The sequence below is a fragment of the Pieris napi genome, chromosome 16 (assembly GCF_905475465.1).
Source record: "Pieris napi chromosome 16, ilPieNapi1.2, whole genome shotgun sequence".
In the NCBI taxonomy this organism is placed as follows: Eukaryota; Metazoa; Arthropoda; class Insecta; order Lepidoptera; family Pieridae; genus Pieris; species Pieris napi.
The window spans coordinates 3,076,428-3,104,385 of record NC_062249.1 but is presented as its reverse complement, the minus strand read 5'-3'; the positions used below and the strand labels follow the sequence as shown (position 1 = coordinate 3,104,385).

Here is a 27,958-nt window from a genome sequence, read left to right as displayed (position 1 = left end):
AACGCACCGTTGCCTGAAGAGCCACTCACTTTCAGTTAACGCTGTGTACGCTACAGGCGTCGCGGACAGTGCTAAGTTTGTGAACGTACGATAAGTTTCAGGTAAGTTTCTTTATAAAGGGTTAAAACAATATACAGGAAAGATTATTATTAGGAAAATTATGCTTAAACTTTCTTTAAACAAATTTACTATATAAATAAGTAGTATTTTTTTAACTAAGCGGATTATTTGTTTACGGCCTATAATTGGGTATTATCATAATTTTCTAGAATATCTATTTTGAAATTCACATTGAAACATGTGAAATATTAAAATTTTAAAAATAAATGAATTAATGTAGTAATGTTATAAATATTTTAGCAATATTTATATTTAACTTTATCGGCTATAATAAATTTTTAAATTATACCTTACATTTATTAATATACAACAACCAAATTACAGAATGTAAAAGTAATACCTACTTAATAACCTTAAAGAAAATTAATACTAAAATATATTATTAAAAGGAGTCCCTTTAGGCTATAATTAATTTATAAAATAATAATTTTCAAGGCCAAAAGTATTAATTAAAAAACTCACAGCCGCTAGTTGTACACATCACGCCCTGAAGAGTGCTTACTGACCTGTGATGTCACACTACACTATGTAGGTTATAAATTAAATTTTATTGTTTTTTTAATCACGAACGAAAAACTCGAGAAACTTTTTTAGTTTCAACCAATAGCATGAAATAAGATAAAAGCTTAAAGGTTGATAAAAAAATATACTAATCACACGTAATTTAATTAAGTAACCGCAAATATACAGAAAAAATAATCCAGGGCCCTTTCATTTCACCATAGAATAAATCTTTACGGCGAACACAATTAATTCAATGCAATTTTTATTAGAAAAAAAACCAATTAATGTCTCTTTTGCATTAATTTCAGTACAAGTAATTATATTTTCGTTTATTAACCTAAAACAATTTTTGATTCACCGTATATCGAACTCAAAACCGCCGGTCATATTATATTTGCCAAGATATTAACCAACTTGGTATTAAAATAGTATGGTTTTTTAATAACACTACTCAATTAATCATACAAAATAGTTATGTCTTAACTACAAGCTTAAACTATTTTTTTATTGCCAAAAATTATGGATACTATAGTTAGAATAATTATATTAACAAATAATACTTTTAACTTACACTCACTAATGCAGAGGAAACTTGAAATTTTAACAGCAGATGCATTTAAATGAAATATATTAATAATATAATCGAATAAAGATGAAAAAGAAAGAAATCCAACATTTTTAAAGTCAAAAGCTTGAAATTTATATAAATTGATAATACGAAACATATTTAAAATTACGCGTTGCGCTATAAATAGCTAGTAATTAAAGTAATTGATACTGATTGATTAGGAATTGTTATGTTTTTAAAACTTGCTGAACGAAAATATTGAAATATGATTAAAGATTTATATACCGAATCTTTGAAACAACTGCGAAGTACACACATTTCTTAAAACGCCGGCAACGCACTTGCGAGCCTTCTGGCAATGTGTGTATTCATGGGCAATATCACTTAACATCTGGTGAGTCTCCTACCCGTTTGCCTCCTGTTACATAAAAAAACAAATTACAAAAAAAAAATTGGTATTAACATATTTATTTTTAACTAAAAAGGTTTCATTTGGCATTCGACCTTTCAGAATCATCATGTTTTTGACAAGGGATGATATATTCATAGGTATTGTGATGAAAATTATTCGTATTTATCGTATAGTACTGTAATGCGACATTGGGTTGTAAGTACGGGTTTTTAAACAATTTTTGACAATACAATACAGGCTTTTCATATATCTATGATATACCATTAAGTGTACCAACTATTTTAATATTACACTCAGTATTGTACGCATAACTCTACCTTATTCATAAAAACTACATTAATCTGCACTTCTAATTAAATACTTTTTAGTCTCTATACCAAATGGTCAATCCTGTGATGAGACAGATTATGTAATGTATGGAAATAAAATATTAAAAAAAAAGTAATATATTGTAAAGCCGCTACATATCAAGGATAGTTCAATATTTTGTGCTCTAGCTTTCAGAATTATCATTTTTTTTTATTTATATAATTATAATTCAAAAAATAGCAGCATTAGTGGCTTAACCGTGTGCCTCACATTGCATTTATAAACGATTTTTTCTATAAACGCATTTATGACTTTAGCGGTGATAGCAAACATCGTGAGCAAACTGATGCCTTAGACACAAATAGCGGAAGGATGATCACCTATTTGTCTTTTCAAAAATAAAATGATCATAGAATTGGATATAATGAAGCTAAACCTAAGAGGTTGTAGCGCCACTGTAATATATTAATTAAAAAATCTAGATTATTATCAGGAATTAATTAATAAGAAGAAGATGTAATAAGAAATATCAAAGTCTAAAAGGTTGTATTTTTTGAAACCATGAATTTCTTATTTCTGTTATCTTGCGTTAAGTTTACACAACGCCAAAAAGGGGTAAATACAGTTTAGATAACATCGGATGAATAGAATTTGGAATATTACAGTAATTATATTTAATTCAATTTACAATTTATAACGGGATCCATGAGTAAGGCTTTACGTTTATAAGCTGAAGGATCCGAATTTGACTCCCGATTAAACAGTAACTATTCACTTTTAGCTAACAAACATTTTTGTGTAGCACTGGTTCCATTGATACAATAAAAACCATATATTTGAGTCTTCATATCATTTTTGTGATTGAAATTTAAATCGATCGAAATTTACGTAATACATAGGTTTTATAAATTTTAAATTAGATCTAACTTACTGGTCATTTTAATAGCACAACAATACCAAAAATTAGTAGAAACCCGTACTGAGTACAAAGGGTGATGTATAGTACATACAATTTTAAAATTTAGAATATTAAAATGTGTTGCCATCCAATATATATAGGTACTATATATTCATAAAATATTATAGGTATTTATCACTATCTATAATATTTTGTTACTCATTCAACTCAAACTCAAAATAGCTTTATTCATATAGGTAACCAGGTACACTTATGAACGTCAACAGAAAAGATACGAGTATTAAGTTAATTCTAAATTAACATTTACTACCAGTTCGCAAGTCAAGGGCGTATAGCCCTTGATGAGAGATTATTCATAAAGTGTTCTTAAATTATTTTACGTTTGAATATTGAGCCAGAGACACGTTTTAAACATAGTTTTAAATATGAAGAGCACATCTTAGAATACAACTAAAAATTTTTGCGGAAATATTCTAGTCAAAGTTTCATTCCAGAGAAAGTACGAACTGAAAACACGTCATGCAGTCTATAGAGCTATGAATAGTATAAAGTTTTCAATACATCTGTCACTTAGTTTGAATGTTGTTGTCTGTGGTAACGTTGTTGAAGCTATTTTTTTTATTATTAGCTGCTCCGTAACTTGAATCCCACGGATACATCTTTCAACATAAGGTTATAATTAAAGTAGATTTTGATTGTTTTTAGATAGAGCGATGTTATTCTAAGCAAAAACTAGCTTGAGAGATACAGTTTGTACTACTAGGAAAAAAAAAAAAGAAATACGCAGTGGATGGCGTCATTTGAAACTAACATTTCACGTGTATTCAAAGCAGTAACGAAAAATATATATTGTCGTTGCTTAAGACATTGTATACTTCTTCAATAGATGATTATATAAAAATTTTCAGTGATGTGTCATTTTTATAATAAAACATAGCTAAAAGAAATATGATCTTAACTTCGCTTGGCCAAGTCGAAGCAAGTGCATTCATCAATGTGAATTCTATGAGAAAGCATACGATAAAAACAAAATTATTTTATGTTTTATACACATTCACAAATGACTTCAAAAAGACTTTTCAAATTTCAACCATATATATTTTTTTATGAGTGTTCGCGGATATGTTAACATTTATAAACCGATTTTGATCAATTAATTTTGTTTGAAAGGAGATATCCCTGAAAATAGGAAGAAATTGATGGGAATCTTCGAAAATCTGTTCCCAATAACAAAAATATGAAATGATTATATCGAAAGTCGGGTTTTTTTGTTAAAAATTAAATAACTATGCAGTTTCTTAACAAGGTGAAAAAGTAATATTTTTAGTAGGTTTGCGCGTAGCAATTTAACAGTTGTATACATTGAAATGTGTGTTCAAAACACACATGAATGCTCGACGTTTGTACCAAACAAAAAAATCTATTGTATCTTCCAAAAAGTTATTCGACTGGCTTGAATAGAAAATATGAGCAATATTCTTTGTTATATAAACATTTTTCATCACAATATAAGTGTATGGTTGTTGAGCAGTGTTGCCCTAGTAGCTTCAGCGTGCGACTCTCCTCCCTGAGGTCGTAGGTTCGATCCCCAGCTGTGCACAAATGGAGCTTCATTCTATGTGCGCATTTCACACTCGCTTGAACGGTGACAAACATTGTGAGGAAACCGCTTGTCTTAGATCCATGAAGTCATCGGTCTGTGTCAGGCACAGTAGGCTGATCACCTACTTGACTATATGATGGACAAAGGATCATGAAACAGATACAAAAATCTGAGGCCCAGACCTAAAAAGATTGTAGCACCACTGATTTGATTTTATTTTATATGGTTGCATCTCGTCTATAGTATCTTATAAACTACGTTACAACCCATTAAAATCTAATTACGCATTTTAATGTGGCTTTCATCGATACACTGATTGATATAAACATTTATAGGTCTACATATATATATAGATAAAAAATACTTGTTTGTTGTCGACAAAGGGAAGCTCTGAAAGTTATCTGTATTCAAAATAATATTTGTTTTCAGAATCAATGACAATTTATTAAGTTGTAAGAAATATAAAAGACATAAAGAAAATTGGTTTAATTGTTTTTTTATGAATGAATAAAGATATGAACTGTTTTGACACAATAGGTCATGTGACGATAGGTGTGAACTACGTCATCGTCGTAGAATAGTGACGGATCTGACAAATAGCAAACTTTACAGGGCAGGCATTTCAAAATAATATAATCATGTTAGTTTTTTGTCATAACTTTTTTTATTCATATTCTGTAATTATGAAAATTGGCATACAAGCAAACAAAAGGGTTTCTTTTGAAACTAAATAAATATATTAACATTAAATTACACAGTTTTCTAGAAAAATCAATGAGCGTCTATCAAAAACCGACTGATTAATTTGAAATTTAAAACACATGTATTTTTTTTAATGTAGCGGTAATATTTAGTCAATGTACGTAGGTATCCAAGTATTTTGGATTTTTTCAAATCCGACATTTTTCTACGATCATGACGTAATATTTGTACTCGACGAACTATACGTTATCGCATATACGTATACGAATACTTAACAACATTTGAACATTCTTCTTACACTACGACTATTCAAAAAATCATACACAATATAACATTGTACATGTACAGTGGAGCAAGCCTTTACTATAAACCTAATAACGCAGTCCGTACTAGGGCAGAGAGTCATCTAAATGAAAAGCTCAGTAAATGGAAGTATGATTTCAGTAAATTGAACATTCTCGAAGAACGATTCCATTCCAACCAACTTATGATTGCTATTTTAGCTTTTACCTACAAGTAGAAGGGAAACTACATAAACTAATTTAAAGAAGATTCCTCCGGAACTTTTTTACTTTGATATAGAAGTTTATGGCCACCTATTTCATGAGATATCTTAAGGAAGCCGAAGTTGTTGATAAAGTTACAGCTAAAAATATTCTTGTTTAACTAAAATTTTAATAAAGCATCTATACCTTTATATATCCGTATATCTCTGCTGACCTAAACTTATATCACACAGAGGTGGGGTTTGGGTGTTTCTTAAAAAAGAGAAAACTCTTTCACAAGAAGAAAAGTACTGTGTATATATATATGGATAACAGAGAAAGAAAATGTTTATGTATTTGCAAAACAGGTCGTAGGTTCGATCCCCGGCTGTGCACCAGTGGAGGTTCTTTCTATGTGCGCAATTTAACATTTGCTTGAACGGTGAAGGAAAACATCGTGAGGAAACCGACATGTCTTTGACCCAAAAAGTCGACAGCGTGTGTCAGGCACTGGAGGCTGATCACGCCTGGCAATCTAATAGGCATATTAGATTTGAAAATGATCAATCAATAGATTACGAAATCTGAGGCCAAAACCTAAAGAGATTGCAGCGCCACTGTTTTATTTAATTTTACATTTACTGCCAGTTCTCAAATCAAGGGCGTAGAACGTAAGAGAAGAACTGGCAATAAACTCTCCGCCCCTCTTTTTAATCGACAAGTTTTTTTTACACAACGTTTGTAAGGAGCTGCAACAATTATACCATGTTCCACATGCCATCTTAAGTAATAAATAATAATAAAATAAATTAAAAACAAAGATTTGTCCTCTATCAGCAGGAGGCATGGTGAAATAGGAGCACGCACTTACATTCTCGAGGGAATAATACGCAAATACATAGTCGAAACAACCGCATACAAGAATTCAAGTACGACCAGTCACCACAAGTGATGCTGTAATAAAATTAAAATAATTCCGATTCAGCTATTTCCAAGAAAGCATTTTCCACCGGTTAATGAAGACGTCAGATTTCAATTAGTACGCAAATGACACGGCGTTTGTTTGAACAGGTTATTAATGAAAGCATTCATTAGAGTGATAGGATGAAATTGCAACTTTGTAGATTTAACGGCGAGAGTAGTGGCTCAATGGTAGTATAGGCTTAAACTCTGTAGAGAACCAGGCGAGCATGCAAAAATTGATTGAAACTTCTAATTAATCTAAACGCCATTTAAATTTCACGAAATATAGACTAAAAAACTTACGTATTGAATTGAAAGGTACAGTATACAATTGGACGAATATGTTTTTTTTATATAAAAGGCCGGCAACGCACTTGCGAGCCCTCTGGCATTGAGAGTGTCCATGGGCGGCGGTATCACTTAACATCAGGTGAGCCTCCTGCCCGTTTGCCCCCCGTTCTATAAAAAAAAAATTTGAAAAGCTGATAAAGAAATACTTTTCATTTTGAACGCTTTTTAATTTTTTTAAAACCTTACGCTTTGACTATTTAATAGAACTAGTTACATTTATACAATTCATATTTCAGCAGGGCACAAAATTCATTCCACTAGCTAGTTGCTCATATTATGTAGACTTCAAGAATAATTTCGACGTTTTTCAACCGAATATTGTTATATTTTTAAGAAAGCGGAAGGTCAATTTTCATTTTATAATTATGTTTTCATTAGACGGAAGCAGGCCGCTTCTAAACAAAATATGATTTTGGGCGAAAAAGTTATGTTTTCATTAAATTTAATTCAATTCGCAACTTTCTTTATAAGCCAGGCATATTGGTTTAGCATCCTTTAACTGAAGAATTGTAATTATCTATAGTATTAGTACAAGCTGAATTTAAATATTCGTATACTCGAAAATAATAATTTTTCATACACAACTTTTAAACGATGCATGTTCCCACTTAGTAGTAGTTCCCAATATGCCTACACATTTTTCATACAAAAAAACGTTTGTTTATCGTTTTTACCGAGACATGTGTTCATAAATGTCACGAAAAACTTAATTTAACAACGTTTATGAATAAAATCAATAGTGGATAATTAATGGTTTCTTTAGTAAACATTTTCTGTAATATTTAATTCTTTATTACGTTGTTATTACGGTGTTGTGGTTATTAACGGTGAACTGAACTTTATTAAATTTTAACGGGATACTGTGATCACGGCTTTATTAAATTTCATTGTTCCTTACAAATATTTGTCACTCACAGTAAATGAGAAAGAAATATGTAATTTGTTTATGTTATAGACATTCTGACAATTTACCGGAGTTTTTCCAATCTAATATTTCTGTCATTGTCAAGGTTTCGTATATTTTTATAGAGGTTTTATTTATATTTTCCATTTGGCTCAATATTATATGATAGTACGAACGCTCTTACTTTTCATCCTTGTTTAGCTTGAAATATGCTCACGGAGCTTCTCATGTGTTGTAAAGGGAATAATATTGTAACTATTCGAATAAAACCTTAAGAGCTTTAGCAACGACAGCATATCTACATTATTATAAAGAAATAACCTCATGTATATATATTAAAAGAGTATTCAGGAAGAATAACATCCGATAGGATTATAGCATTATTTTTATGTAAAGTAAAATTTAAAGTAATTATGGACTATTTCAAGATAAAAGAAACCCGTTAAACCACAAGTTAATACAGTTTTAAGTGGGGCAAATGAGCAAGTCTAAGTAAAGTGAATAAAGTGCTAATGCGATCCGTAGGCAGGTACAACCCAGGTACGTATTATATAATTTAGCCAGAACTTTAGTCAGTGTGTTGCCGGATCTATTAAGAAACCATACGTCCCTCTATTCTTGAACGACTCTAAGTGGTATTAGTTCTGAAATTCCTCTACGTACTAGTGCTGCTAAGCTTAAACAATATCCTATTTTGACTTATAAGGGCCATAAACCAATAATTAATCCCATAATACCCAAGGGTGTAAGTATTGACAGTTCGAATCTTACTTTCCAATATGCAAATAGGTCATATAATCTTAATGTAAACATAGCTATATTTACTAGTCCTGCCATACGCTATGGAGATAAATTATATGAGTAAAACTTTGTTAACGGATTCAAATGTTATTTTCTAACGTATTAGATATACATATATATATATGACGTATGTTAACGATTTATTAAGCTTTGGCTATTTCAATTTAGCATAAAATTGTGCGGAACGAAATAACAGCTAAATTCAGAATTGTAAATAATGCTTATTTTGTTAAGTGTTTGCACTTTGAACTAGTTTAAATTTAGAACTGGTGTTTTTATAAATTTGAAAAGTGGAAATACTGTTCGGGTATTGACATAATAAGTTTGTGTAAGTTGATTAATTCTAGTTTCCTTTGAGTAATTAATGGGTGTAAACTGTAAATCAATATTTACTTTCGTCACCTCACTTTTGGTGTAGTAATTAAATTGAAATGTAATAGTGGCTTTAATTAAAATTTAAAGTATTTATAATATCATTTGAAGGCTATAGATATTCTTGAAAAGGTTTGGATACGTATTTAATAAGAAAGTGTAAACAAGGATTTTAATATATCAGTAGCGATACATATTACGGGCAGTAACAGTAGCAAGTTTGATTAATAATTTAAATAAAATAGTAATTATAAATTTAAAAAAAAATACAAAGCTTATTTAAAAATGGAATTGAAATGGATTGCAATTTTACCAATCTTTAAGTATATATGACATCATAAAGTTGTATATGAAAAATTGATAAATGCTATATATTCTGCTTGCAATCCTCGGCTTGCAAAAAAGCAATCACTATTTAATTTATTTACTATCTAAATTTACCTCATTATTAAATTTCTAATAATATTTTCGTTTATCATTTGTCTTGCAAAAGACTATCCAACGAAGAGCACGAAAATGAGGATTTTTAACATGTACCTTGTAATCTCATTTGAAAAAGTAGAGAACAGTGATTCGGACTTCCCAGTTCGTTTGGTCTCTGTTCTAATTATAGAGCATAGCAATGTTTTTACATTTTATTTATGGAGAAAGTAAACAAAAGTAAGTTTAGCAGACATTTTCTTTCGTGAGGAAATATTTGTAGAATATTTTAAGGCAATTTTATTATTAGGTTTTAACTGAGTTCGAAAATATTTCAATTTAACTCAATGGTTTTATTGTTTTAAATACAACAGAATTTTATTCGTGCTGCTTTGTTTAGTATTCAAAGTTAAGGTCTTAGATTGCTACCCCAGCTGTGCAGCTAAAGTTTTTTCTTTTCCATGTTTGCAATAAACACTTGCTCTGAAGGCAATTAATAAGGAAACCGGGATGTGGACTGGTCTGATAATTACGCACAGAAAGCTGGAGGAATCATTCGCTTATAAAGACATTCTTTTTCTGATTACGGCCGAACATCTGGCCAGTAATGTTTTAAAAAATGTCTCTTTCACGTTATTCGTATTTCTTAGTAGCTTCTTTTCAGTATCGCGAACTTTGATCAATTTTAACTGAATCTCATTGAAAGTAACCGAAAATAATCAAATATCCGCCACGGTAACTGTCAATTTTTCCAGGTGACCGGCAAAAATTTGATGCTGAAAGTATTTGCGCTTAACCCTCACCGCTTATCAGAAACCGTTTTTCATAAAAATTAATCTTGACATTTTTGTACTTTTTAACATTCCAAAATTATTACGGACCACCTTAGATACGAGCCACATTTTCATTTATAACTGTCGATAAAACCTTAGTACTACTTTGAATTATTTATATTAGTTTTATATTTAATAACATGTACTTTGTACCACGCATCCATAGTTTAGGTGTGCCGACACCTAACACTGATATCTTCGATTCCCAGCTAAATAACAATTCACTTTGTCACTACAGCCACTTGGCCAAAATCCATGCATTTGCCCCATTCCGCAATGGCATTTTCAGGTGTGATTTTTACCCTGATGATACACTTATTAGTATTCTATACATTTGCCGCATTTTATTCCGACACGGCACGTTTGAAAAACATAAATTTTATGATCTGTGATGTTTTATTAAAGCATAAGCTCAATCGAATCCAGTTTTATTTCTCCAGATTATCGTGAGTTGCATGATAGGTGTCACATTGCGTTATTCGATTTGTGTACCAAACAAATATGTATTAAGAACGATATGAAGTCAGGAAGCAGCTCGTTCCCCTTAATCTTAAAACTAGTTTTTATTGCTACGAGCCGTAGATTTCTATACAGATCCAGTGTCGTAGTATTTGCTTATTGACTTTAGGTTTACGTATTATCTTTAGTCTCTTTGATACCATTATTTGGAGCCTGTTGCACTTGAGAGGCGCCAATTTTTAGACCTTAGTAGTGCTTTCTTTAGATATTTCTTTACTGTTACACATATAGATAGTGTGGTAAATTGAATACAAATATACACAGAAAGATATATTATGATTTCTTCTATATTAGTATGAAATATCTTTTAGTAGGTTCCTAATTAGGTCGGTGAACTTCTTGTCGATGTGTGAAATCTTGAAAAATTTGTTGTGGCAACACTATGGAGTAATTATTCTCAGACCCCTAACAAAGGTTTGTTAAAAGATGAATGATAAGTATAGAAGAAAAAAGTAGTAGATAAGTTTAGAAGATAAGTAAAGATAAATATAGAAGAAAATTATAAGAGTAAGTCAGCAGTCAATTGCCCGGCTAACTGATCATAGATGGACTAAAAAAGTAACTTTCTGGAAAGGCCCACTAGGCAAAAGAACAAAAGGTAGACCTATTACGCGATGGGAAGGCGACATGAAAGCGATAGCTGGTCAAAATTGGTGTAAAGTAGCTGAAGACAGAGACAAATGGGCGTCACTGGAGGAGGCCTACACCCAACTTGGGGTTCCAGTAGATTAAATAAAATAACTTTATAAAAAAAAAAATATAGAAATTTAGGTACAAATACAATTCAGCAAAGGAAAGAGAAATTATACTAACATAGATTAAACTACATGAACTAACACTAAAATAAATTGTATAAAGAAGTGTAAACTTTAAATACTGGAAAAAAGGCTTTTTTATTTTTATTTTATTTAAGTCAAAATTAATACTTAATACAAACTTAGTACTTTAAGTACGGACTCTGAACATAAAGTACGGACAAATCTCTCCGTTAGATTTTGTTTTATTAAGAAATACCACCGCCTTGTTGAGTGAGTTTTAAGATTTGTTTGTATCGGTGGTCTGAAGGACCCTTTTCTCTGTCGTGGTGGGATGACAAACATAAAGATGATTGGGTAAGAGCTTTATATTCGGCCCGACGTTCAATTATGATGATAAAGAAGGAACGTATTTGTCGATAAGATTAAAAGACCACTTAAGCAAAAATTATTTGCATATTGTTATGGTTTAATTCCTGTTAAAGCCAATCCTTTAATTTAGAAGGCAAATGTTAATTTCATTAAGGTTTTGATTACATTATCTTTGCGTTTCGGAGATTTTTGGTAAAATAGTATTAAATTCGTAAAAAAGCGATCCTCTAATGAAATTGGAATAACTTTGGCTTATCATCATAATTCACAAACGTTTTATTAAAAATTTGTTTGTTTTTTATTCCGACTTACCGAGGAGGTACTCAATTATGAAATTATTTTTCTTGCGGGGCGGGGCTGCTTATAATCTAATGATGAGATTCCATCGAAATTAAGGAAACTTTATAAGCATATGAATATTTTCTCTTGCTTTCTGAAAGCACAATTTTTACAAAGTCAACATGATGTCTGGCAATGTTTCGTACTTGTAAACCGTACTCGTGTATGAATGATAAAGCCTTCGCGGGGAATGCATTACGCCTCCAGCGGTTAATTACATACATGTAGATAGATAGATTTTAAAAGAGGAGACAACAGAGAAAAACATAAAAAATAAGAGGTAAAAATCCATTAACTATAGGGTTCTATAAAAGTGTGTAATCTATTCATAAAATGTGTGAAATAAGTAATCACTGTAAAAGCCGAAAAAAGAAAAGCGTTGTAAAATATTCAAGCGTAAAAAGGGACGTTTTGTGGTGTCGGACCTTTTTATAAATATATTTTTTACTTTTTAGCCCATTGTTCTATTATTTCCAACGGATATTGTGTATGTACATTTTAATCATTGGGATTGAAAAAACTACTTTAACGGATATAAAAGCGAATTTCGTCCCTTAATAAAATTGTTTTATTAACAAACCGACATAAAAGACAAATGACAACAGAAAAATTTAGGTTTTATTAACAAGGCGGTAATGTTTAAAACTGTTTTATATAAGAGCATAATAATAAAAAAGTACGTGCGTACCAAGTACACATACATGGCAGAAGTAAAACTTTTTAGAAGTGAAAATTTTTAACTCTTGAATCTTGATACAAATTAAAACTTTAGATTTCCGAGACTTAGAGGGAGGGAAAAAGGAAGATATGTAAGAAATTGATTGAATTTAATTGTCATTAAAATATAAATTTTTAAACTAAAAATTATTATAATTTTTTTAAATTTATTTCTTCGATAATAAAATCACGTGGCAGTTTAATTTACAATTCGTAATTTGAGATTTCAATAAATTATTTTGCATAAAATATAAAATACTAATATTTCATAAATTCTCTTTAAGAAATTTTAATTTTAAAATAAAATTTCTATAAGGTAACTCACCCTTCTCACTCTCTCTCAATCGGTCTCAATCGCACCCTCCTTTTTCTTCGACAAAAGCGCTGCACATCTTCGTGACGTTCCGTACATATTTTACCCTCATGCGCCTCATGTTTTGTGTAAATTTTGTGAATGAAACACAAGGTTCTAACATTTTAATAAAACCTATCTTCTTAATACAAAGACACGTTTTTATAAAATAAAACATACATATATAATTATTTAAACAGTTTATTACAAGTTTTTATACACGAAATACACGAAAATTCGTTATTAATTCAACCGTTCAAGCGTTAAAGCGCCTCATAATATGTTTGGAAATTTGAGAATAACTCTTGGAATACTGCGCGCAAGGCTGTTTTCATAGTTTTCCGTCGCACCTAACACTTTCTAGGAAAACATCTTCATTCTAATGAGTCATTAAATAAATTAGCCACTCGCGTTAAGTTAAAAGCCACGAAGGCATCACTTGTGTATGAAGGCTTTGAAACTCATGCACTTAGATCTTGTTAAAGTTGTAATATGTTATTTAAGTTATATTTCATTCAATTTACATAAAACTATAATACATTATACACCTGAACCTTTTATCAGAAATCACACTCTCTGTACAGTACCAAAATCCGATCAGTAGTGAGTTAATCACGTACATACGCGGCTGGGGGATCTCATTATATAATTTGTAAAAATGACACTACGCTACGCATCATATTAGACAATGATAAACATGGGACGTCCAACATCGACCATTACTCCTAACTCTCGGCCTTTTGAAAAGGCCATATATACCATTCTCTTTGATTATAAACATAGATAAACCAACCTTTTAATTAACCGTTGAGTGAACTGGCAAAATCTCTACTATTTGAATTTAGTTATGATAATATTGACCTATTATATTATTTCTATTCATTTTACTTTCGTTAAGGTTTTTATTACGTTTTAGATTCAAATACTTTTTGCTACTTTAATAAATATAATAAATCTGAAAGATTATTTAGTATTTAGGTACATATTAAGTGGTAACACCCGAAAATAGACCCGGTTTTCAGGGGCTCGGTCACTTAGTTCTAGGTATCATTTCGGAATGTTAAAACATACATTTTGGAGTTTACCTTCATTTGTTTGCATTAGCAAATGTTTTGTTCAAGTATTTCTTAATACAAATACTTTAATAACTATTATTGAACTATACGAAACGATTATGACCAATTGAATAAATTTTAAATATTTTTTTTGCTATTGTTAGGTTGTGCGTTTTGTAATTTTTAACTGGCCAGTGCTCAGTAACCACAGCGATCTCGACTCTAATGTTGAGTTTTTGTACCGCGCAATCCCAAATTCAATTCAATCAACAACGTCGGGGTTTTCAATACTGCTGCTATACACGCCTTTGTGATACGTCATTGAATAAGGGTATTTCTAGGCATAACACGGTTTAATATTACATAGATGTATCTAGACGCCTGGGTGTTCTTGTTAATTCAAGCATAAGTTAAGTTGTCAAACGCACAGGTCTATTCTTAGTCATATATGAGCTACTAGCTGGGGCCCGCGACTTCGTCTGCGCAGGATTAAAGTAATATTTGTCCAAATACTGTAGCGTGAAAGACATATTTTATCTACTTTAAATACCAGAAGCGATAAAAGTATAAATTTTCATTAATTATCAATTTTTATTGTACCTAGTTATATTTCACTATTTTGGCTATAATGGCTTATACATAAGACAATGATATATACTGTGGCGGGCTTTTTTCTAGGACTGTTTACGATAAACATTTTCATCATACATTTTATATATGTAACTCTAGGGGTTTTGGCAGCGCATGCCAGCAATTTGACATTTGACAATTCACACAATATCTTTATAAATTGTAGCGCTAAGTATCGATGATTCAGTCATTCGAAATACCTCGATAGTCAGCTGGTTAGGTAATATCTTTTAGAACCTATAATTCTTTCATAAAAAATCCAGTGGCGCGTTACAAAAAGGTAATCTCAGATTCTGTATCTGTTTCGTGGTCATTTATTTTTTGTACTAGACACACTTTGGGTGATCAGTCTTCGTTGCCTAATACACCGTCAACTTTTAGGTTTAACGCATATCAGTTTTGTCCAAAGGGCAAATAATAAATATTAGTGCAAATCCGAGGATCGAACCTACGACCTCAGGGATAAGAGTCGCACATTAAAAACACTAGGCCAACACTGCTCTTAATCATAAAGGCTATATCTAAATAACATATACTTAGTATACCAATTTAGGCCATATTACGAATAATATATTCGCTATTGAATTACCCCAAACGTGTTTGGAGTTATTTTGTCGGCTTCTGTGTAATTGATATGAGAGCGTTTTCATCCTTTGTATTTGATACACGAACCTTTAGCAAAGTTAGAAAATGTATTTGTTACAGTTAAGAAAATATTGTTTTTTTCTCTTTAATCAAAATAATTGCCATTTTCTTTGAGACCCACTGTGGACGCTCTCTGCCCCATCTAGGGCTTATTCCTTAGTCAAAGTAGTCCCAATAGTGTCAGAAAGAGATAAAAGTGTACAACAGTTTTTAATTATTTATTTAATTTTATAGAGTATTAACTAAATTTTTTTGCTTTTACACTGATTTAGTTTTCTGTGAATGTGTACTTATGCGTCTCAGGAAGTCAATATCATTTATAGTCATAGGTTTTATGAAACACGACACTTCAATACATTCAATACCTAACACAGAACATGCAGAGAAAGGCTCTTTTATTTTATATACGTAAAAGTACGACCTATCTATTATAAAAGTGTTATCTATCGATTTACAACAAAGTCTATTGTTTACTTGGTAAAGCGAATTAGATGTTATAAAGTTTAAAACAAATCTTGACCTGAAAGTTCAACTCGAATACTTTATAACTTTGAAGAATATCTTTGTTTGTAATAAAAAGGAAGTACGAAAGTTTTTAAATTGAAACTTCATTTTTATTACCTTGTGATTTCATTTATAAATCAAATTTTCGGTTGATACCGTAATTGGGTAACAAACAGTATTAGATAAGTGAAATAAATTAACAAAATTCTTATTAAACTTTCCCAGCGGTTACACATGCATTGAAATAGTCGATAAATACCAAAAACAAAAAGATTCAATTTTTTGAAGATATTTTTTTTACAAATAGTTGTTTTGTTCCATCTTTTAGTTTGCGCTGAGATGACACGAGACAGGACAATGCTTTTAAATTATGTTATCGGCGGTCGCTCTCAAATCAGTCGTGAAGCAGTCATTTTATGATTTGGCATTCTGAGTTGCAGCTTGTACTTTATTGTTTATCAGAATGCCAAATCATAAAATTACTGCTTCACGACTGATTTGAGAGAGACCGCCGTTGCGAAAACCGCTGTGTGAGTTCGTGAAGTGAGTTACAGAATCGCAGGGCAGAATGATTTAGTTTTTTTCCGGTGTTTGTATTCTTCAACGTCTTTTCGCCATTCTAATAATTTAAATTGTATAGGACAAAAGCATTACGGTTTAAAACACCGATTTTAGAATCCACAAACAACTATTTAATAAATGTGCCTTGTTTACGTCACAGATTAATTTTAATGTTATGAATAAGATTAGTGTTAAAATAAATTTATTTCTCGAAGTTTCCAGACAGTTTAACTGATTCGTTTAATTCTAGTGTCATTTTAGTAATTTAATCTAATTGATAATCGCTTCGACAATTAACCCGGAGGGTGCAATTTGCAAAGTGCTTTGATTTTAATATTATCCTTATTTTCTATTTAGTGAATATGGCCTTTAAATATATTTTTGGGACTGTCCTGCGATTCTGTAACTCAATTTTGCAAACTCACACAGCGGTTTTCGCATCGGCGGTCGCTCTCAAATCAGTTTGGCATTTTGATAAACAATAAACTACTAGCTCCCACCTTTTCAGAATGCCAAATCATAAAATGACTGCTTCACGACTGATTTGAGAGCGACCGCCGATGCGAAAACCGCTGTGTGAGTTCGAAAAGTGAGTTACAGAATCGCAGGGCAGGTCTGTTACTCTAATTTAAATGCACTTAATTTACACTAAATTGTTCCGTCTTGTGTCTACCTAAATAGCTAACGTAATTAAGGTAGGTACTATTATTAAATGACGTTTTATTACTAACCGTGAACTACCCTCATTTCGCCTTAATTAATGTTTTTACTTCGCCTACCTTTTTAGTAGCTACATACCAACATTTCGCTATCCTACCCCATAGAGATTGTTAGTTTTTAGGATTTTCCATATTAAATATATTTTATAAATTAAAAAAACAATATCGAATTGGCCGCAGCCGTCTTCGAGTTATGCCCTTAGCAATATATTTTGCGAGTCAATATTTGATTCTACTGTGTTTAAATTGACATTTAAGTAAATCAGTTAAAGCAATTAAGTCTAACGAGATAGGCCGGACGTCATGCAAGATTAGTTTAGATTTCCCTCAGGTGCGATCTGCGTTGATAGAAAAAGTTTTAGTATAGTAAAAATACATGTCGCCAGGTACAATCAAGTAGCACTACCCTATATGGGTCTCTGATAGCATCTGTTCCTTTGATAGACAGGAGATTTGCCTTCTGCACCTGATCCACCTTAATTGGTCATTTAACAAAAAGTCATTTTTATTGGTCATTACACCTAGTATTTTCAATTCATTACGTAATTTATAAAATCCCCTTAAAAGTCGTCGATTAAAACATATTTATTTTCACGATTATCTAATCTATATTAATTAATCTAGTAACAATATAACTAATATTATTAGGATAAGTTAACGTAACTTTAACGATATAACGACGTTAGCCGGTCCTTCGTTATTGAACTTTTCACTTAGGCAAGAAAACGGACTTTAATAACGAAACTAGTTTCTGCCCACAACTTTACTTGATTATCTTGAAAACCAATATGAACCTAACAAATTATTTTTTTCTTGCAAGTTCGCATTACTATGACAATTGAAATGTTGCGGTTAATCATACTGCAAAGGAATTAAGATCCAATTATACTGAACTGCCTGGTGCTCAAGCGTCTACCATAAGGTCGTGCGTTCGAATCACGGCTAAGCACCAGTGAACTTGTTTCCAACTAAACACTCGCTTGAACGGTAAAGAAAAACATAGTGAGGAAATCGGTGTCAGAATCGATTACTATTTATAAAAATGTTACGAATATGAGGCCAAGACCAAGAATAGCTCCACTGTATTTTTTTTATTAAGAATATTTGACACCTTCCAAATGTCATGTGTGTTTTTTAATTTGGTTCGCTTGACGTCAAAATAATAAAGTCTTGAAAATTGAGACACATAAATATTTCACTTCCACGTTCTTGGGGAGTAAAACGGTCTATGTTTATTTTCAGTGTATTTTACATTTGTTCACTACACAATTTTCAACAACAGAATGACAGGAAATGTCATATAAAAAAATAAACAAATTTTCTTTAGTGCAAGTTCTTTTGCGCCACCCAGTATATGTGTCCATCGCGTACCGCATTAATGCGGTTTTGGATTTACTTTTAAATTTTATGTTACATCCATAACACTTATAATAACAACACAATACATAATAGAAATAATAACGACGTTGTGAAACGCGCGCCATTTTCGCTAATGTCATGCCAATTCTTTTGATAGTCTGTACATCTGTCGTTCTGTTTTGATTATGCCATACATTGTAAAAACTTTCTGGTTTTATTGTCCACTAAACGGACAAGATAACAAGCGTAGGTTTATAGTCAGGTAATGTTAGTATATGCACTTAGTTTTATTGTACCGTTAACATCTGACAACGCCTTTCTGCCATGGCCACAGATCAAAGAGACTTATAGAAGTGTACACAGCGTTGCTACGATATGAAATGCTATTAATAAGAACGACGAATGTTGGTAATTTAAAAATATTGCTTTATTCCATAATTAAAATTATCTCTATGAATCTTTCTAACTTATAATAATAAAACATATCATATTAATATATTTTGCTTTTAAAGTGATTTTATTTGAATTTTAACAAACGAAACCCGTCATATTTTCGTGTTTTGTTACATTCCCTTATCCCGGGATAAGGGAATATTTTCGTCCTAATTCAAGATTTGCGGCAAAGGAATAATATTATAATATTTGTATGAACACAAAATTTTGTTGTATATAAACATTAACTCTACTGGCAGCTAAAGAAAAACCACTAAAATGGGTGTCTATGGGCTGCGTGGACTACCCTTTTTGGTCGTCCCGCAAGCTCGTTTGCCCCCCTATTATATAAAAAAAAAAAAAAAAAAAAAAGAAATTTCGATACATATAGTTTTTATACATAGAATTTTTTTTTATAGATCAGGGGGCAAATTGGCAGGAGGCTCACCTGATGTTAAGTGATACCGTCGCCAATGGACACTCTCAATGCCAAAGGGCTCGCGAGTGCGTTGCCGGACTTTTAAGAATTGGTAAACTAAAAGCACAAGAAACATAATAACATTTAACTTTAAGCAGACGTATTAAGGCTTCATAATGCATAGGCAATAATAGAATTTGCGCAACACACCTACTATTAATTTGTTAATTGCTTTCCTCATATGACTTTTAATTATGGGCCGGGCTGTACTTTACGATTTGTCACATAGCAGACAATTGACAGCTTCAGTCATTATATTTGACACTGAGTTATAGTTTCAATTTCTTAAATTATACATTTTTATTTCGTTATTAATTTTTGACGTAATATTTAGAATGCAAATCCCATTTTTTTTTATGTATAATGAAAAATTATACTGTTAATTTAAGTAATAGGTAACATATGTAGTTGGAAATTGGTATGAAAATTAAATATGAAAATATTAGTCATTTTTTATTTCAGCTAATATGTAGAAATCTGTCGGACTACCTTACCCGGTAGACCTTTTAATTTTACCAATCTAAACGACAAAAAAAACATAGATTAACACAATTAAATAATACATATGAAAAATGGGGAGAATATGTTAAATGTAATAACATTATTTCCTATATGGCTTTAAAATATATCTGCAATCCTATTTTTGTATATATTGTTAGTGGATTAAGAAATGTAAAATTAATGGTCCTTTTTTATATTTCTGTTACAGCGATGAATCTAAAGATGCAAGTAGCTGTTCTGGTTGCGGTGTTCCTCTGTATGGTAGATGGTGCCCCAGATGGAAGACTGGTTAGGAGCAAACAGCAACGTCCTACGCGCGGGTTCAAGAACGTAGAAATGATGACGGCAAGGGGTTTTGGGAAGCGCGCTCAAACTCGCTCTGAACGTAGGTTCTTTTACATTATTTTTGGTCAGATATGTATATAACGGTACATGATTTTTTCACTAGTATTAGTAGGAATTGTGGAGGACAAAAGGTGCTGCTCGTCCTCCCCCCTAATAGGAGACCTCTCTAGCAGTATAACCAGTGACTGGCCGGCCAGAATGCTGCAGCGGCTAGTGTCAAGAAGTTGTATATATCCTTAGTAGGCGTAATAGCTTTGGTAGCCTGTTTCAGGGTACTCATCGTACTGATTTGTAGCCGAAGATTGAAGTCGCTACAGAATAAATTTTAGTATAGATTAAGATGTATATTACAAAAAAATTACCATTCATTGATTTACAATGCATATTTTTTCTCATTTACAAGCTTAAAACTTTTAATTTCATAAATTATTTTTTAATAAGTTCAGGACTTGAAAACTTAAATTTATTTGACGCGCTTAGAAACCTTAATTGCACATCCGTCTCAATCCGAGTTAATGGCTTATAAATTTAATATTTTACAGGAGCAGGTAAAGATCTAAAGTAATAAAAATCATCTGTATTATAAGAAAATTTCGATGTAATTCTGTTTGACAAACTGTTTGTTCCGTGAATCAGCAGTCTAAGCAGCGGTTAAAAACTTTTATGGAAATTTAATTACGTTAAGTGCAAATTCCTTCCATGGTAACAGACTAATTATTTTTTGTAAAATATTAAGAATTATTTATAAGTTAGGCCATAGTCAATAGTAATAGGTAGATGATGAAATAATAAATAGAATAACATAATTTAAAGATTGTACGTTTTCGTTTTAAAAAAAATGTACTAATAAAATATTTTATATTGTGATGTAATATGATAGCGAGTATATTTTGTTAATCATCAAGTACGTTCGTAAATTACGTAATTCCAATACTACATTGAAAAGTATTAGTAATGGATATATTTGCTTAAGGCGACGTGACACAACAAACAGCATCACCACGAACGAATCGTGGTACCCCCACATTTAAAAGTCCCTCCGTGGGTATCGCCAGAGATTTTGGCAAAAGAGCACCGGAAATGGATTCAGAAGGTATTCGAGACAGCCTGAATGGACGGCAAATTGCGAAAAAGTGGACTTCGCTAACTCCATTTGGGAATGGTTAAATCGGCCAGTTTTTGTGTTGCTTAAAGGAAATCTAATTTTCATTTCATTCATTGCTTAGAAGTGACTATTTTTGGGTGTAGCAAAAACTTTCATTAAATCGTGTTTAGAACCAAATGGATTGGTCTGCTTTGGAATTCATTTCAGCTTTTGAGCAATACGACTCTGTTGATACACAGTACATCACTATACAATGATACTTAGAGAGAATCAACAATGTTCGCGTTGTATCAGCCTGCCCAATTAATATGTAGAAACTTAATACTGACATTACACAAGAGAAATACCCCTATTTATACAAACTAAATCAGTTAAATTACTCTATTTCAACGTCTTAACATAAAGCTCTCAAATTATTTTCTTCAAGAAGCCACGCTTAAGAATGTCATAATTAATTTCCTCAATATTTTTACATTTTAAAGACAGAGAAATCATTTGTTGTTCTGTCTAATAATTATACCAAATATGTATATAGTGTGTAGCCTAGAGTTAAATATTTATTTTAAATTTAGCCAAAAATCCAAATACATCTTACCTATAATAATCAAATATACTTTACTATTATATACTGCAATAAGACTCATTACAAATCCATTAAAAGTATACGTACACTTACATACAATTTTTACACATAGGTTTCGAAGAAGTACGGCCCACATTTATTCCCCATGTTAAACTTATGGTAGCGAGAAATTACGGAAAACGTGGCGATGAAATGAACGAAGAAGGTAACTGCTTTAAAGGCTTATGCTTCGAGATAATGCAAACTAGCTTAAGCTTATAAAACTATGAATAATAAAAATATTTTCATGTATAATATAATTCTAACAGAGGAAGAAATTAGAGTAACCCGAGGTAGTTTCACGCCAAATTCGAACGTACTTATCGCACGGGGTTATGGTAAACGACAGGACGAAATCGGTGAAGGTAATACGATTACGATCATCCAATATATGAAATCATATTTGATCGGAGCTTAGAATAAAGTGGACTTTGTTGTTATTTTATATAAAGCATCGATCGTAAAGCCTCAGGGACGAGTGGACACGAACACACAGGAAACTGATAAAAACACTTACGTCATCAAGCCGATAGCGACCTCTATCATTATTTTAGTGGAAGTATATACATGTTAAGCCTTTTTATTTTGCTATATATAACCAAAAGGACTTTGTCTAAGTGAACGTGGCGATAAAGTATTTTGAAGCTTCTTTGTTTAATTGTTTTATTGCGTTTTAAACGTTTTAGCTTTTAAGCTCAGCGTTACAGGCACATCGTGCTTATTGGTGTTGAATCTTATAAAGCTTTACCTAAGACGAAGTACAAGCGTCAAAGGTGATAAAAGTCCGTTATTACTCAAGTCGCATTTTCAAATAGACTTTCAGGTCGCGCTGCGCCACAGATTAAATAGGGCACGTCAAAATTGAAAACCTTTATGCGTCGTTTGTCTTTGTCCTTATATATAATAATGTAATGTATAGAATATAATTAAATACTATGTATACGTGAGTTTAAATAGTCTATCTAAAATAAAACTCATTACTACAGGTCACTTAGAAATAAAATGCGCTTTCTGTACAGAAATGAACCGTAACACTTACGTCTAGTAATTGTTACGTTTTTACCCGTCCTTAATTGATCTAAGATCTTTTTGTAACCAAAGAAAATGCTACTTGATGTAATCTTGATTGAACGGATACATTGTCTTACCAGAAACTTCGAAATGACACGGAGTTATTTGGATTGTTTTGTGTTGTCTACAAAATAAAGGAATTTTTATTTATTTACGACGTACGAACAAAGTCATAAATTAATTAATCTAGTAGATTAAATTGTAATCATAATAGATCTATATTTTTTAACTTTTGGCCTAGTTTCCGCTTACCTACTTTAAAACGACTGAGCATAACGGTTGTCTAAGTCTAAAATGACATGGAAAATTCCTACATAAAATACCTCAAACATCTTCAGTTTTAATCAACAATTTATCTCAGGAAAAAATGAATCTTATATATCAACAATTCCTTTATTCTGTAACATCCCCTCAGTTTGGTCCTGAGAGTGGATTCTGATATAATCTTAATTGTGTTATTAATTCGTTAATATGTTTCAGTGTATGGGCTGGACAACTTTTGGGAAAACCTCGAGGCCATACAAGAAAAGGAGGCGCAAGACGATGAAAAAACATTGGAAAGGTAAAATTATTGTGTATTTGTATTTGCAGAATAACAAGTATTTTGGTTGTTTAGCATTATTGACAACGAAATATTGAATTCAAGTGTATAAGGGAAATCACTTACCTTTGAAGAATTATTTACAAATGATACATTCATTTGTGAACTTAGTAGGTACTAATTATAAATAATGTACTATGTGCAACTAAGTCTAAAGTAAAACACTTAAAAAATTGCACTCCGTCAGGGCTCATAAAATAATTAGTTTTAAATCTAAACAAGATCTTACAAATGAAGAGGAGGTTGATTTACTTAAATCATCAATTAAAATAATTTCTTTACTGTCGTTAATTTCTGATCACGTGTTAAAGATCCTAAAAGATCTTTTCTGAACAAATCTTTAATAAAATAAAAAGTGCGTGCGTACAAAGTACACACGTCAGAAGTGAAACTTCTTTGTAAATTAATTATTGAGTAATTAAACTGCCCAAATCCCATAATTTAATTTTGCCAGTCGATCTATATTAATGAATGATACTAAGGTTTATTAAAAACCAGAACTAAAATTAGTTTTTGTTATGTATATAATATATATAAATACCACCAATTACCAAATAATATAACAAATTCATTATTATCATAATTGCTGACTTATGTCCACATTTTCTAAAATAGCCAACTAGGTATTAGCAAAATAGGTCTTGGTTCTGTGCTTTTATAAAAATACAAAACCAACAAAAAAAATGGTATTTTAGTTACTTAATAAAATAATGTACATTAAAAACACCATCGGTGTTCAACTCTCAATCGCTCTCTCCCTTTTCGTTGACAAAAACGCACATTTTCGTGACGTTCCGTAAAAAATTTACCCTCATGAAGAAGTTTCACTTCAAAAATATAGAGAATGTTTTAAATATTAACAAATTTATGTACTAAAATAAGATCACAAATTTCAAAGAACATTAGTAACGTCCGTAAATACCCCAACTTCGCTAATAAAGTTCTTTTAACGTTGTATAAAAATAACGGGACCAAAAAGTTTTTAATGGCGTGTCCTGTAAAACAATTACGAGCGATGTCAATACCGATAAATATGTTCTAGAATCTATTAGAAATAACAAACATAATATACTTGCAGTAAATTCTGTTGTCTATTGATGTTAAGTTAGAAAAATTTGATAAGAAAATAGTCCATAATTGTATTTTTATTATTACATAATAAATAATTTCAGAAACACATTCATATTATAGTCATTTTACCTCACAACAAAGTTAGAAATGTACTTAAATTCCATATAAAAGTACGTGAAGGGAAACTTATTTTCCTATAACACAGTTCGACACAAAGGTATTGTCAAATTGACTTTGTAAATTGAATGATAAACATCTTAAGTGACGTCCATTTGTTGGGATCTGGGTATTGATATTTAAGTAGATAATGGTATTTTTATTTTATAACTGATTTCATTTACGATAAAAAACCAACCTACAAACAGTGTTAGCCACTAAGCCAGGACTTTAACCTCTCGTCGTGCGTTCGAAACCCGGCTGTGCGTCAATAGATTTTTCTAGTGCGGGGAAGACGACATGTCATAGACACTACGTGTTATGCACAGATAGTAGATCATCTCTATGCTTGTTTAGAAATTTGATGCTAAGATATGTTAGGTTACAGTGCCTATGCCTTTTTATTAAGCGCCTTCCCATATATTGTAAAAGGATATTCCTTTTCTTCAAGCTTCTTATAAAAGTTGAATAATGTTAGCTTCGATTAAAGTTTACATTTTACAAATACAATTTGCCGCCAACTTTGACATTAATGCTTGACAGTGACAATTAACCCGACACATTTGAATAGATCTATATTTAACAGATACAAAACGGATTTATACTGAAGGTATTAAAACTCAGGCTTCGTAGAAACATCAGAACTTTCAGGTGGTTAAACCCGTTGAAGAACAACCAATGTTTGTCGTTTTTAATACCCACTCTTCATTAATGGTAGTTAATTGTATTTACTAATACATATTTATTACGCACTGTTATAAATAATATTTTTGTTTTAAGATATTCTACAGTATTACCATGATTATAGCCATTTTTTATAGTTTGATTAGAAATTTACTCGCTTTCGAAAATTTTACCGTAACTAAAAAGGGTGGCATATATTATTATTTGTATTTTATAGCATTCCAATGGACTGGTTTGTGAATGAGATGCTGAACAACCCGGACTTCACTCGATCTGTTGTACGAAAGTTCATTGACCTTAATCAAGTAAGTAATGAAAGGAAGTCCAAAAAATAAAGGTTATACTAGCTTTTTTATATATCATCAATAATCTTATACCGATAACACAATTCAAAGCTTATTTGTAGTTCCGTAAATACTTAAGACGGAGCAGATTGATTTCTTTGTCTATTTATATAGCCCAGAGGCTAGCTTTCTGCGCTGACCGTACAGAAATAGTCAATGTCTCATCACAATTTAAAAAAGTCGTGAGAAGAAGACAAAACTCTATCAAAATCTCTGTAACTGCCAAAAGCATTACTGATCCAGATTCTTTGTATGACATCTGAATGTAGTTGCTCTCACTTGCGATCGCGTGGTACAGAAACAGTTGAGTTACAGAGTACCGATGCAGGCTGATTGTCTGAAGAAATTTTTATAACAGACCGGCCTCGTAGTTCGTGGACTTCCTACAAATGTTTATATGGTTTCTTTACTTTTCAGGACGGCGAATTATCTGCGGACGAACTCCTGAGAAACGTGGCATAATCTTAGTTGCACTAAACTTTCGAATCTGTTAAAGTTAATTATGTTTGGAAACTTTATTTACTGTATTTAAATTTAGTACTGTGATAAATTATTTTTAAATTGCAACATAAAATTTAAAAAAAAAATTATCTTTGAAAATGGAATAAATCGCTTTGTAAATATAATAAATTGTCTATGGCGTAATCTTTGGTCAATTTGAATAGATATTCGATGTTTTATGGACGCCACTTTTAGAAATATTGTTAAAATATATTTTTGTTGTGACGTAGATATTTTCTCATGTGTTTTAAAAATGGATAGAGACACAAGACTTAAAAGTAGTAACTCTTTTGTATTCTCTTCTAAATAACTTGGTTGCCATAGGCTGGGTATAATTGAATATTTTTAATTTATACTCTACATACATACATATAGTTATGTTAAAATATATAATTGTATAGTACATTATATGTGCGGATATCCGATTGTCGAAATTTTGGAATAAAGATGTTGGGTATCGAAATTGTGTTTTATTTTTCTTTAGAAATTTAAGCTTCATACAGAAAGGAATAAGTTTCAAGCGTATTTTTATTTTAATAATATATTACGTTAAAAAGAAACATTATGAAAAACAAAATCAGTGGCGCTACGACCTTTTTAGGTCTGCGCCTCAGATTTCTATATCTGTTTCATTATCATTTGTTCATCAAATAGGAAAGTAGGTGATCCTGTGGCTGACTACGCCGTCGACTTTTTGTGTCTAAGGCTTGCGGTTTCCTCACGATGTTTTTCTTCACCGTTCGAGCAAATGTTAAATACGCACATAGAAAGAAAGTCCATTGGTGCACAGCCGGGGATCGATTCTACGATCTCGGGGATGAGAGTCGCACGCTAAAGCAACTAAGCCAACACTGCTCCAAAAACCATATAAATTGAATTTAGAAGTAAATATAAGTAATAAATATTTAGGAATAAGAGAATTTAACACAATCTTTCTTTCATTGATCAGATTTCTATCTACAATTACATGAAGCTTCTCTGATATATAGGCATAAATCCATGAAGAACAAAACAGCTTTATTATACACGCGTTTTCTTTCCAGCCAGCACGCGCTTATCGAACGTAAGAAAAGAAAAAGATCTTATGGTAAAATTTGACAATTGACTTCCCTCCGCGTAATTTGACAACCCAGACTCCAAGTTGTCCATTAAGAATTGATAAATTCAAATTCAAATTCAAAAATCATTAATTCACGTAGGTAACACAATGTACACTTGTGATGCGTCATTAAAGAAATACATATTAATGCTTCT

General features: G+C 31.4%; 1 protein-coding gene across 4 annotated transcripts; it reads left to right on the top strand.

The window, feature by feature from the left end:
• Positions 1 to 27,167, top strand: LOC125057283 (allatotropins-like). Of its 4 annotated transcripts, XM_047660883.1 has the most exons (7): positions 1 to 101; positions 20,413 to 20,589; positions 21,523 to 21,642; positions 22,350 to 22,442; positions 23,828 to 23,909; positions 26,077 to 26,164; positions 26,621 to 27,167. In XM_047660883.1, exons 2-7 carry the CDS (start codon positions 20,415 to 20,417, stop codon positions 26,663 to 26,665), a joined length of 603 nt encoding a protein of 200 aa, XP_047516839.1. In that variant the 5' UTR covers positions 1 to 101; positions 20,413 to 20,414; the 3' UTR covers positions 26,666 to 27,167. The 4 variants fall into 4 exon arrangements, with proteins under 4 accessions (XP_047516839.1, XP_047516841.1, XP_047516840.1 ...); XM_047660885.1 differs by lacking the exon at positions 21,523 to 21,642; XM_047660884.1 differs by lacking the exon at positions 22,350 to 22,442.
• Positions 27,168 to 27,958: the final 791 nt, after the last annotated feature.